Below are 14,092 nucleotides of genomic sequence, written 5' to 3'. Positions count from 1 at the left end.
TGCCTGTAGCTGCAGCCTGAGACATTAAAAATCCTCGATGAATAAGGAAAAACACTCCTCAGAATATGCTGCTTTTCCTGATGTTTCCAGCAAGGGGATAAATTAAATAAGAGGGAATGTATTTTAACAAATTATGTAGTTAACATTCAATATATATTGATAGATATTTGGGAATATAAAGGCTATTCAGGTAAACTAAGAAAAAGGTAAAGCTGAAGAGCATCTGCAAGTCATATTTTGGTACAAAATCCCACACCAAAGAAAAAAACAATGGGACTTGGTTTTAGACTAAAGCATTTTATATTAGTAATTTGACAGCTTCAGTAGCATTTCAATTAAGACTGGATTTGTTATTCCAAACTGACTGTAAGATGTGCCATGCAATTTTTTGTTTGCTTAGGGTTTTGATAGTGCAAGAAAATTGATGCTTGGTTAATAGCCTGCATTCTTGTAAAGACACTGCTGGATAGAACAGAACAAAGCAGTCAGTGTTATGTAGCATGGATAAGTTTTGCTTTTACAGTAAACAGTTCATAAATGATTGATTAATGATTGCTTCACAAAATTTAAGACAAACAGTGTTTTTAAATCTCACCTACTGGCTATCTTTACTAAAAGCCAATAGCAAGTTCTTTCTTGCAGTGTTTATTGTTCTCTGTTATGGGCCAAAAGAAGCTACTGTATGACCTGAGATTTCTTTGTGTCTCAAAATTTACGTGAGCTTATTAATGGAGGCCAACCACCAATAATAAATTTGTGCTGCATGTATAGCACAGCAGTTCATCTCCTCTGACAGGGTGACTGAATAATTTATAGATGCAGTTATCCTGGAATTTGTAGGGGTCATTAGCATTTTAATGAAAAAGATACAGCTGTTGTACTAAATCTTCACTTTTTTTTTTCTTCTCCCTCAGTTAAGAGTTTCACTCTGTGCTCTGGAAGCAGCTGACAGCGTGTGGTGATGTGCTGACTGGCACTATGGGCAGGCGCTACCCAGGGGCTCACTATCGGCCAAGCAGCTCATGTATGTATGCAACTGATCTCATTCATTTGTTGCTTTAGTACTTTGGAAGGCTGCTAAGCCTATACATTTTGAAATGGTGTTTATAAAGAATGCTGACATATTCTAATCGATGCCAGCCCTTCTGTGTGTGTACCCAAAAGGGTAAGTATATGGTTCATATTTAAACTGCAAAGGTGCTTTCTAGCACTTTAAAAAGTGGTTTGCCATGTGACTTGACCAGATCTACTGCAGTGTGCTGTGGTTTGTGTTCAGGGTCTCCAGCTTCATTTATTACAGAGTTCTAAGGTTCGCTGTTATTCCTCTTCCCATCCCTCTCAAGCTTTTAATGCCAGATACCTTCAAATTAACAGGCTACTTGAGATCAAGCTAAAATGTCACTGTGCACTATAGCTTCAATTGCTTACAACTACAGCTGTCATCTCCAGATTATTTATATTCTTGAGTTCAATATTATTCATGTTGTTTCTTTCCTCTGAATTGTACCCTGCTTGCATTACATCATCTCTTACTGAGGTTTGTCTTCTGTAGAAGTGCAAAAAGAGGGCTCCTAGAATTTTATCACCTCAATCCTTCCATCAGCCACCATACTGCACTGGTTCCACAGTGCAGACCATGGGAAGTGAGCTGATGTGACCTCCCTGGAGAGCTGTGGGGTAGCACCCCACCTCCAAAAATCTGCTGCTGATCCTTGTGCACTTTCTGTTGATCTCTCAGGCTACTGAGGTGAAGTTGTGGTAGGTTAACTTTTGTATTCACTCTTCCTTTTGCTGTAGCAAAAGAACATGATCCCACAAGGTTTTTCTTGGCATAAAAACCAGCTTGATAAGCTCTCACTTCTGTAGCATTCTTTCTGATCATTAAAAGACTTCTTTAGAACCCCAAACCACTTCAGCCATCTGGCTCTACACATACTTGTGTTGGCTGATTTGGGTGGTAAACTGCAGTAAGAACTGACAGCTATGGCAGGACAGGAACTTCTGTGATGGCTTTGCCACTGGACATGAGCAACTGCATGGTGAGATCCTGCATTTAGAACTCAACTTTTGGGATTTTCCCTAACCACAGCTCTAATCCTAGGAAGTAGTAAAGCATGGTTGTCTTCTGCTGCAAACTAATCATAGATATCATAAAGATATGCATTAAAATGGTGCATTAGAGTCAGCTTAGATACTGAGCCCAAAGACTTGAGGGATATTGTCTATATACCACAGTGGAGGAAATAAATGGTTGTTACAGTTTTGACAGGTCTTTGGTGGTCAGGTGATCAGATCTGTTTGGATCAGTTGACATTAATTCTAGGCACTACCTTTCAAACATGGCCTCTCAGTGTAAGCCAGACATGATACTCATATCCCATGCCTAAGCTGGAAGCTCAGAGATTTAAGATGTTCTACTGTAAAAGTATCTGATCAAAACCATTCGTGCTTAGAGGGAACAAGTAATAGGCATTAGATTCTTACCAGAAGAGCCTGAAATGTTTTTCTTGTCTAATTGAACAGTTTTAAGCATGAAGAAGTAGAATTGTTTACTTGGGGAAAGGCTGAGGCTCCCATGATCTGCCAGGGCCAAAACTTGTGTCAGAATCGATTGGCACCTGAACTCCCCCAGTTTGAGAACAGAATTGTCAAAACACCTACTTCATAGAGATATCAAAGCACTACTTCATGACTGCTTTGTACTTTTGTTAGGCTAAGTTTTCCCTTTCCTTAACCTGTCAGGGTTTCTAAGCCAGGAAACTTTCTTTGTTTTTTTGGTTTTGTTACTGTATGATTTGTGCAGCTTCCTGGTGCTTAACATAACATGTTTTGGACATCCAGCAATAATAGTATTGAAATTACCCAGTATTTGGGAAATGTGGATCATAATGAAATCTCTGATAACAGATTAGATGTTGATGGAAGTGCTGGTAAAACACATGATTTTGCTTTTGTGTTCTTTGCATAAATAACGAGTAATTGCACCATCTCAGTTGCTGTGTTTCATGTTCACAGATGGATTGGTGCAGTCTTCAGCTTTAGACTCTGACTTTATCTTCTGTCTGTACATAATCCTATACCTAAATAAATTTGTGAAGGGAAGAGTTTGGTGTGTGTGGAGTATGGCAGCTGTGTTGCCTCTTAGGTGATAAGGTAACATTTCATCCATTTATGGCAGTGTTTAGTTGAAGGATTTCGTAAATTTATTGGATAGTATAGTGTGTGGTCTTATGAGAAGAACAAAAGGTTTTATAGTTGTGGAAACACATGACAGTTAAAATAGAAAATAGCTTATTTGGAGCCCAGTGCTAGGAAATATATTTCTATCTATACAGGCACTGAAGGTATAAAAAACAGCAAAGTGTTTAAATTGTAAAATGGAGGGCTGTGAATTTAACAGGTGCCTGCTGGCTTAGACTTCTAAAAAGTGTAATTAGAGAGCAATGATCTCCCTTGATTATTGTCAGCAAGCAAAACAGGCGTATCCCTGGCACTGTCTAATGCTGCTTGTGCTGACTGAACACTCCCTCATGTGCTGTTTTGTTGGGTTTTCTTTCTTTTCTGTATTTTCCTTGTGAAAACATACAGATGGATGTACAGTCTCCACCTACTGAGAAGCTAGGTTTTCTAAACAGACCTCTTTCATTAATTTCTCCTGAGCTTTTTTATTTATATTTTTCTAATACTTACACACAAACTCTACTTTTCTGCATTGGCTGCAGCAGCTCCTGTGAAAATATGATTCTGTTTGTGATGTTTAGGTAGCCTCAAATTTTATTTAATACTAAATATTTTTTTCTGGGCACAAAGAGTTTTGTTTGTCTGGAAAAAAAAAACTGTTTAAATGGCTTGTCCATGCATATCATGTCCACAGCATAACAGCTCATTTATTTTAGTTAGTTGTAGTCTTTTGCATGACATTGAAACCTGACCAAGTGTTTTGAAGAAAATGGATTTGATTCCAGTGCCTTCCTGCTGGCATTCAGTGCTCATGAAGGGCTTCAACAGCAGCAGTAGCAGAAACAATAATAATAGCAGTAATAATAAAAATTAAAAATGCAGAATTTTGTGAGACTGCTTTAAATAAAAAAAGCCCACTTTTTCAGAGGACATTGGAAGTGAGAAAGTAGAGAAATATGTGGGTGGTAGTTTTCAGCACTTGCTGACCTTATGGGTGTGCAGGGGTGGAGGCTCAGTCCTGCAATGGCACATCAGCTTTCACTGCTTGCACCTGGAACTCCAAGACAGCCCTTGCTGACCACAGGCAGTGGTGCTACATGTCCCACTTTTAACTCATCCTCTTGATTTGTGACAGGTAGAGGTAGATTTCTGGATTTTTGACTTACTAGTAACTCAGACTAAGGTCCATATGGAATGACATTTTTTTATGTGATTCTGCTATGTAATTATTAGAGCTGACCCAGGTTTTATTTCAGAAACTTTTGTTGGAGGGTGATTTTTTTTGTCCCAAGCAAACTTTTTTGGGGAAATGCCATTTTTCTGAAGCATTCATAAATCAAGGATGACAATGAAAGGAAATATTCCTCATGAAATGGCACTCCCCTGGACTGCAGATGGGATAGGTTTGAGTCTTGGTTCTTTATAATCATCTGCTTCATGATAAAGCTGTTCTTATAAAGAATTCAAAGTGCTTGAGGGCAGAGAGAGCAGGGTTGATTTTGTAAACTTGGGGTTTGATTTCCCTTGAGGAACACTCAAATTTCTGCTCTGCCTCTTGTCTGTGCAGCTTCCCAAGCCCAGCTGTGCCTTTCTTTGCACTGAGCTTGCAAGGTAGCTGTTGTTGCATGAAACTGCTGGAAAATCTTAGTTTCGCTGAAGTGAGATAAAGAAACAAATGTGAGAATGGTGACATTATAAATAACAGCAAACCCCTGAATGAACCCCAAACTTCCAGTCTTGCAGCCAATGCTGATAATTACATTCCTATCATTAGCACATTATCATTGCCAACTCATTAGAAGATGTGTTGGTATGAAAGTGTATCATGGTGTGGCTCCTGTGGTTTTGGAGCTGCTCCTAGGATAACAGTTTACTGACCCAAAGTGGCACCTAACCACAAGGAGGAGGAGTGTATGCACTGTGTAACTCTTGGTATAAGTTTCAGTAAAATCCTGCCCTGTGTCTCCTGACCTTTTCTTTCCAGGCAAAGACATATTGATGTAAATTAGATTTAAGCTTTACCACTGCTCAGATCATGCTTGGGCAGGTGACACTTTTGAAGTTTTTTTTTAAAGTTTTCTCAAAAGCTCCACATAATAAATGAGTAAAAGGCAGAAATACAGATGGACTGGAAATTGGAGAAGTACCCAATGACATGTTGCTCTCTTTGTTAAAGTCTCTCTGATTTCTGCCTTTCCTAGGAAGCTGTGTGGAGATTGGCATAAGAACTTCTTCTTAAGTGATCCTGGTGAAGCTCTGCAACATGTGCTCATGTTGGCAGATAGGAGCTGACTTGGAGCCTACAGATGAGAAGCTTTCTCTAGGGGCTGTGTAGTACTCCAAATGCCTATTGTCACTTATGCATTTGTTTCTTAGCATAATAAATAGTAACCCTATCTCAGGACCCTGACAGGTCAATTCCTTCTTCACAGAGGAGTCAGAGATAGAAGCTGAAGGTTTCCTTGTAATTCCACTTAAGGTTGCATATGTTCATGAAGAACCACCATGATACCAGATTTACATCATGTGTTTGTCCCCTTTCACAGAAACTCTAGTTCCTTTGGTATTTTATACCTTGTAGAGATCTATGAGTTTGTGGATAAGAAAGAAGAACAGAGAATTTTGGCTAGCATGTCAAGAAGTCAAGATTCCATGTTGCAGTTCAGGCCAGTAATACCAGTAGTTTGTTATTTTCCACTTGTTTAATGTCTTCTACAGCCAAGTTTGTTGAAACTGAATCTGCTTTCAGCCACACTTCAGTGTAATTAATATAAATGCCAGTAAGTGCACTTGCTTTTCTGTTAAGTTCTCCTTCCACTTTATTATGGATTGATCTGTTTAGTTTATGGGGACCATAAAGCAAATATGATAGTTTGATTTCATTTACGAGCACATGGTTTGTTTTATATGTGAGCACTATGGCAGAGCCTTCTTAAGGGAGTTCCACTGGCTTCATCAGGCCAGGATTCAAGTCACTGCTGTGTTCCAGTACCATAATGACACTGGGAGAGTTGCTTTAGGGTATGGCTCTTCTAGTCATGACTTGGCATTCTGTCAGCTTAAGCAACACTTGGTTTACAAGCTGTTGTATGTTTCGAATTATTTCTGATTTGTCCCACTGAAGTTTGATTGAAGACAACATATAACTTTGCAGGGAGCTTCCAGCTTTGCTGAGATACATGTCTTTGTGTGATGAGCCTTATTTTAGTTCAGCTTTTGATGAAAAAGCAGACTGGAAATGTAAAGACCTTTTTTGGTTTGATGTACCCAGAGCTCTGTTCCTTTACTGGAGGCAAGGAATATATGGGTGGGACAGGTGAGTCCAATTTTCAGGCAGTTTCACAGTTGTAGTTAAAAGTACACATATATACTAACCTTATTTAGGTGAGATGCAGGATGTTCTTAATGTACATGGAACACAAACAATGTTTTCAACATGCAAAATCTTAATTTGCTTTTCTTGAGAGTCCTGATTGTCTCATTGTGCAAAAGCTGGCACTCTACTGCTCTTTTCTGTGTCTGAGACTTGGGTTTTTTATTTTTATTCATTGGTGTCAACTTACTGTTAGCAATTTGAAATTATTTATAAAAAGTTAAAATTAATGAAATTAGATGTTTTCTTTATATTATATTATACATATTTATTATATATAATAATATATAATATATTATATATATATATTTCTTTATATTATATTATACTTTTCATAGACACATACTTTTATTCTTTATTTCCATATGGAGTTGTAGAGAGTAGACTGAAGGATTATTTTCCAATTTTTTAATTTTCAAATTTTCATCTCTAGAGCCTAATTTGATACTAAGTACAACTTTGCAGTAAAGAGAAAACGATTTTTGCTGTAGAATGCTCTTTCACATGCTTTTTAAGATTGCAACTAGGAGGCAGTAAAAATAGGTGGCTCAAAACTATTGCTACCAGTCTGGGTTATCTGAGGATAAAACCATTTCTGGATAACCTTGTTTGATAAAAGTTTAATGTATAACTGGCCATAAATTTGTAATATGTGCTTCAAAGGGCAGACGAAGTTATGGGAGGTGAAATAATGATGCCAGGCCATCAGAAATTTAAAACAAATTAGTTTAAAAAGGGAAACTGAAATGTCTTTATTTATGTGCATGCAGTTAGTTGTTCTTGGAGAAGCAGATTGTGCTCAGGAGTATGCAGCCTTCTTCTAGGCTTTGCAGGAACAGGGAATGTTTGTGAGCTGCAAATAGCAGGGCCACAGACAAGGTGTGTGGGAAGTGGTTACTGATAATCATCTGTTTCATTTGTTTTTTTTTTTTTTCCAGCACAGCATCTGTGCTGGAACTTTAACCATTCCACCTGACAGGGTCTCAATTAACATCCTGCCTACTTCTTTTACTAGTGCTGTGACCTTTGCTTAATGTCTTTCCTGCTTTTGGTGCCTGTGTCACCTGATCAAGGAGCTTGGGATTGGTCCAGTGCTTTCAGACAGCTGGAAAGCTGGTCCTGGATCTTGTGGGTTTCCTTAAGGAATCGATCATCTTTTGAGTGGCTCTGTTTCCTGATTTAGGAGCTGACAAATGTTCCAAGTTAACTTTATGTGGGGCTGAAAAATCCCTGGTTTGAAATCAGTCTGAATCAGTCAAAGTAATTTTATGTGCCAAATCTGTGGCCCTTGGTTCCTTTCTAATGCTCCATCAGGCATATGGGTAAGCTGCCTGTCCTACAAAACATCTTGGTTACATTTTTTCACTGAGACAGCTTATTCTAACTTTCTGTTTCTTATGACATTTTGCTTTTGTTTTGGTATTTCTGATCAGCTTCGATTACACATTGTTTACCTTCAGACTTGGAAGAGTTATTTTTGGATGGCACTTGAGATTGAAGCTGCAGAATATGAAAGTCCTACTTGCTTTATTAGTCATCTCAATTGCAGAAATTTAGGTTACAATTTCTGAGTTTGTGTTTCTGTTTAAGGGAGAGTCACATTTATGCTTGTACCCTGTATCAGCACTTAGGTTAAAAGGAGGGATATTTGTAAATTAGCAAATAAGTCTGAGGCACAGTCTTTATTGTAGAGATTGAGTAATTTATACGACAATTTAAAAAGTGGGATGTTAGGGCTCAGCAGTTTAATTTAAATGGGATTATAAAAAATTTCAGCCATTCACTTAGCAAATGTCACTGTGAACATACAGATCCAATGACAGAAGATCTTGTTATCTGTGCTCACAAGTAGCCAGCAGATAAAACACACTCCATCTTCTTGCTGTGACAACACTAGTTTTGCCCAGCAGGCTGTTCCATTCTACACATGGGGGGAAATCTAATTAAAGGGAGAAAATTTAATTTGGAAAAGACTTAGCATGCCATCTTATTTTTTCCCCTCACTAAATGGAGGATTAGTCGTTATGGCATGTCATGGCTATACCTTACATAAATGAAAGAATTGCTCTTTATTTCTTAATGTGGTTACTTAAGAGGACTATAGTAGCACAAGATGACCCACATTCTCCGCAATATAAAGTTTCAGTCAGGTAGTCAAATATACACTGATTACTTAGATAGATTTATCTTAATTTTAAAAAAGCGCAGGAATAGTGGATTTAGCCAGTTTGTCTTTTTGTCATTAATATTTTTCTTTTTTATTATTTTTCTTTTTTTCTTTGTATCTGTTAGGATCTGATTCTGAGAAGCATCTCATCTTGGAATTTTTTCTGGATAATGAGTTTGACTGGCTTTGTGGGAAGGGGGAAGGAAAAAAATGGTAAATGGGAAGGCATATTCAACTCATTGAGGAGCTGAAATTTTGTTTTTTTCCTCAATTACACCACATAAAGACAGATCAGCTTTATGGATTCCCATTAATAAGAGCACCACTAGAACAGAAACAGCACTGCTGCTAGGCTGTTGCAGTTGGTTGGCAGCATGATTAGCTCTAAAAGGAGAAATGTCATTATTGTGGCAGCAGGGACTGGCAGGGTGCCTCTTGGGGATGGAGGAGCCAGGACAGAAAAGCTGATTACCAGATGGTGATTTCAGTAGGACTAGGTGAAGCAGGAAATAGCTGGAAATGGGAGAAGCTGCATTTAGCAATCAGGTTGAAGTGATTTTATTCTGATGTGAGGACTGATCCAGGGTGTAGTAGAGAGGGCAGCAGTGATTACCTGCTTGGGCAGGAGTGTTGTATTTGATGATCTGGAGAGGTTCTTCCCACCCTCAGCAACTCAGAGATTTATGTGGAGTCTCTGCAGATAGATTTGAGAGTACCACATGTAAGGTGCTTGCAGCCTTGCTCCTTTGCTGCTTTTGCATTCCCCAAACTGCTCTGCCCACCATCATAATTCACTTTCTTGGCTTTGCTGAGCTTTCTCTTTGCAGCTTCCAAGCTCAGTCCAGCTAAGATGCTATTGCCAGAGGGAGCAGCAAGAAGAAAAGAATTGGCTGTAGTCTCTGATCTACAACAGCACTTTATTTTAATATTTTCTTTTCTATTCTGAAAGTGTTAGGTGTTGCCTGATATTTGTGTAGATATCTAGATAAGATAAGAAGAATCAGATGGCATTTGATACTAGGAAAGCTTCTAGTCTCAATTCTGATTTCAGCTAATAATGTAAAATGGAGTCTATTAGGATGCTTTTGGCTGACATCTGCTACCTATTACCATTTAGCTGGTCATAGTTTTAGAATCAGTGTTTAACATTGGAATTGTTAAACCTTTGAAGTGAAGGGAGTTAGCTGGCATTGAGCTGCAATCATTGTATAAGGAAAGCATTCTCTATAGTGCTTAGACTTTAACTAAAGTTCAAGTGTATAAGACTTGTGGCTGTAGCCCCATGGCATGAAGTTTTCATTAAATGTTTTGTACTCAAGAGATATTCTTGCAGAAAGGTAATCTCTTTATGGAAAGATTTGTTGGTTTGTTTGTTTGTTTTCCTATGTTTCCTAGATGCAGTGACAAAAATTGTCATGAGTACCTTGTCTTTCACTCCGTGTGTAATTCATATTCCAACCAGACACTTTAGGGCAAAATGGTTTATTTGTGAGAAAATGGCCAGGATAAGGTCCCATACTCCATGCTGGAATTTACTGCCTAGATTTCTTTTTGTGATTCCCTCCTGTGAGCTCACCCTGTGCTTCTGTATGAAGATGCAGAGCACAGCTTCTTAGTTTCATATGCTAGATCTCATTCTGCAACTTTTTGGTTAACCTGCCTTACTGCTGTATTGTCTTTTCCCAGTGCTGCTGTGGTTTCCTGAGTAAACTGTAATTGGGAAAAACCTCGTATTTTCCAATGCTTATAAGTTTTTACTACAGTATGTTGACTAAAACTGGAGAATATTTTTGAATATGTGCTCCTAGTAAAGTTGTATATTAACAAAAATATAATAGTTATTTTTAATTACATGTTTGTGTTGTTGCAGACTAGCCTCTCCCATATTTTAGTGACTGTCAAATATCATTAAAAACTCAAAAGACCCTCACTGTGAGCTTTATTTAGAATACTTAACATCTCTCAAAAGCTTCTAAAATGTGGTGTTTTTATTTTGTGTTTTCCTTTGGTTTTAATTATTAAATGGTCCCTCTTTTCAGATTTCAAATTATAATCTATTTCCTGATGCATTGCTGACGCCCCGCGAGCCATGTCAGAAGTACTTCCAGGTCAGATGTCCTTTAAAAGATTCTGCTATGCAAATATGTGAAATTTTCCTCTTCTTCTTCTTCTTTCCAGGCACATATTTCACTTTCATTTTGCACCTACACATGAAAAAGAGAAAGCATTTCTTTCTTTATTTTTTTTTAACTGTGCCTTTTTGAATAAACTCTCGATTCAGCTGTTTTAAAACTTCCTGTAGACAATTTGATGCAAAGAAGTCATTAGATGGCAAAGACAATCTAATGCATGGTCAAGCACTATTCTTTGTTTGCAATGGCATCTTCTCTCTTCTAACTCTGTAAGTTTTATGACAAGATTGAAAAACAGTGATAAAAGCCGTTCAAGTAGTAGTGTTATTTGTCTTATTGTGGTCCTTAGAGAATTGGCACTACTCTGTGTTAAACACATTATAGTGGTAAAAGAATTTTAATCTATATCTGTAAGAATGTTTAAAATCTACAATTGAGGCTGGGAGTTATTTTAAAAATAAGCAAATTGAAATCCTTAATGAATTGCTATGACAGATCTTCTACTGAGCTAAGTGCTGTCTTGAAGAACCAACAATTTAACCGTGTTATTATTCCCAGCAGTGATAATGTTCTAATTGTTGTTAGCTTTTCACCAGAGTAGAATGCTTTTTTAGTGTAATACCCTAATTTTACTCACAATTTAGCAGTGTATTCTGCCTTAAACTGAGATATATGCATCAACTCAATGATCCCTGGTCTGGTTGTCCATTTGTGTTTGCTTTTCAGCAGGAGGTAGAGAAATGGAAGATATGGTGCCCCGTGCCAGTAGCATGGTCCTTGCTGGTGGCCAGGCAGCATAAGGAGCTGTCTGAGAGGGGGATGGAGTCTGCCTGTGGCAGCCCAGGATGCAGGAATCTAGGGCTCCTACATGTTATTGAAGTTTTTAATTGGAGAATTGGGAAAAGTGGTGTGTTTCAAGCGTTGTTGTGTTCTGTTTATAGGAATAGGGACAGGCTATTGCTCTTCCTTGCACAGTTCTACTATGCAATCTTTCTTCAGTGCTCTAAGGCATTTCCTTGCATTCCAATTTTTCTGGCGCTTTCGTTAGTCCTGGTCTCACAGCAGCTTCTACCCTTGAGATCAAAGATCTGCCCATCTGTATTTCTTCTTCTCTTTTTGCCTTCTTTTCTCTTACTTCTTCTCCCTGTTTCTCACATCTGTGCCTGCTTCCAAGAGCAGAGGGAAGCTGGCCCTGTGCATCCCAGGCTGTGGCTGGAGCTCAGGGTGGCAGCCAGCGAGCAGGCTCGTGGCCCCGGAGAGAACAGCCGGCTTCACTCTGTGCCCTCCTTGTGCTGCTGTTTGCCTGTTCACTGATCATTTCATCATGATGGCTTGATGAACAGATCACCTGAGATGGGGTCAGGAGGGGAGATGGTGTCTAGTGAAAGATTTGTTTTGACATTTTTCTGTTCATGGTCATACACCAGCCAACTTAACCCTCAAGTCACAAACACTGTGTGGGTCACAAAGACTCCTTGGCTCAGTCATTGAACAATGTGCCAGTGTTCATCAAATCAATGGAGAATTTTTATCAAGCAGATTAGTAAAATGTAATACATTTTGTTGCAATGTTTCCAAGAGCTTATTCTTAACAATATTTCTGAGCAATGAAACAATAACAGCAGGAGACAAGCTAAAGATAAGCTGGCAGGCAAATACTTAAGCTCTATCCAGGAAGATTATTTTTTAAGAAATTTGTTCAGTCACAAAAATAGTGGCAAACATTGCATGAAGTAGCTCATTTGTAATAAAGGAGAATAATACATTTCAGTTTTGTTCCATATTGTGGTAATTCCATTTATTAGTGAAAAACATAAATGCTTTTTTTAATTTGCTGAAGCATGAAGTAAAATGTAATCTGGTGAAATCCCAAGATACCATTCAATTGCACAAATCCTAAAGGTCAGGCAGTGAGGGGAGAAATTATCCTGCCCTATTACTTTACTTTTTTATGTGACTTTCATGTTGTCAGATTTTGAGTGATTCAGAAAAGAATACAAAGCAGCTAGTTGACATGTAGAAGCTGCTTAATGCAAAACATTTTGGTAACATCTGATCAGATGCAACCTTGCTTACATTAGACCTGGTTGGTTTTGAACAAGATCCAGAAAGCTCTGTGTGTTTATATGATGTGTTTATCTGAGAAGTAATTTATGAAGTTCCTCTATATTTTGTAAGAGTTGTGTTTTAAAGCCTCTTGTGGCTAAAGTTTGTTTCAGGATATTTGTTAGCCATTACCTAAGATGATGGCTTTTGCACAGCATGTACGTGGGGTGATCAGTCTTCTAAAGAATTTGCAGTTAGTTTAGGTTGACTGACCAGGGCTTGAGAAATTGACAGACATGGAAAAGTGCAAAATTTCGTTCAAATTATGTTTTAAACAAGTTTTGCAAATTGTTTTTCAACAGCTGGGTGGGTGATTCAGGGAACAAAGGGTATTATTACTTGATCTTCTTGGTTTCAAATGAACCAGAATGATGTTTGCAAGTGAGCAACTTGGACAGCACCTCAAATAGGAGGGAACACTAGCAACTGTGCCTGCATTTAGGTGACAATGTGAAGTGCTCCTTTTCACTCTGTTTATGTATTATATGTTCTTCTAAAACCCATATATTTAATCTCTTGTAAATCTATACAGCAGTCAGTTCTGTCATATATCAAATATACAAAGATGCAGCACGGCTCAGCTGGAATGATCTGTCATCGGCTAGCTCAAATTACAGCTTTTCATTCCAGGATAAGCCCCAGATACATTTTTATGTGCAATATAAGCAGTCAATGATAACTGAGAATTAGGAACAACAGAAAGGGTGTTTCATGTTGTGGCAGATGGGAGTGATTTATTAATTGGCCTCTAATTTAGTTGCCAGGTATCAAACAACAGTGACTGCTGCACTAAATTGAGGTGTTCATGGAGGACTTGTGCAGATTAGTGGAAGCCATAAATACACAGTACAGGAATAAATTACAGGGGTTTTGTAATGAGTTTTTTAAAAGATACATATTTTGGTAATTTTTAATAGTCTAAAAATCTGCTCCCTCAATAAACTTAATATTTTTTTCAATGTATGAGCTGTACTCCTGGCTAAGAAAAAACAGAAACTTGCTTACAAGCAGAATTGTATTATTTAACAGTGTAGTATGTGTACTCTGCCCTAGGATGTATCTTTTATCCTTAAGCTTGAACTTTGTGAGCTATAGAAATAGTAAACCATCTCTGGAGCCTGCCCTTTCTTTGAA

The 14,092-nt window shown here is 38.1% G+C and overlaps 1 protein-coding gene across 13 annotated transcripts in view; it reads left to right on the top strand.

Moving 5' to 3' along the window:
• APBB2 (amyloid beta precursor protein binding family B member 2) overlaps nt 1–14,092 on the top strand; it is a 159,631-nt gene that overhangs the window by 55,829 nt on the left and 89,710 nt on the right. For 7 of the 13 annotated variants that reach the window (XM_079306900.1, XM_079306893.1, XM_079306895.1 and 4 more), the window contains exon 3: nt 915–1,024. In XM_079306900.1, the coding sequence (XP_079163026.1) occupies nt 979–1,024 (46 nt within the window). In that variant the 5' untranslated portion in view covers nt 915–978. Of the gene's footprint in view, nt 1–914; nt 1,025–10,759; nt 10,829–14,092 lie in introns of all 13 variants that reach the window. The other 6 variants (XM_079306898.1, XM_079306890.1, XM_079306891.1 and 3 more) reach the window with 1 other exon arrangement.

The sequence above is a fragment of the Erithacus rubecula genome, assembly GCF_903797595.1.
Source record: "Erithacus rubecula genome assembly, chromosome: 5".
In the NCBI taxonomy this organism is placed as follows: Eukaryota; Metazoa; Chordata; class Aves; order Passeriformes; family Muscicapidae; genus Erithacus; species Erithacus rubecula.
The sequence above is the reverse complement of the archived record's forward strand: the minus strand, read 5'-3'. Positions and strand labels throughout refer to the sequence as shown.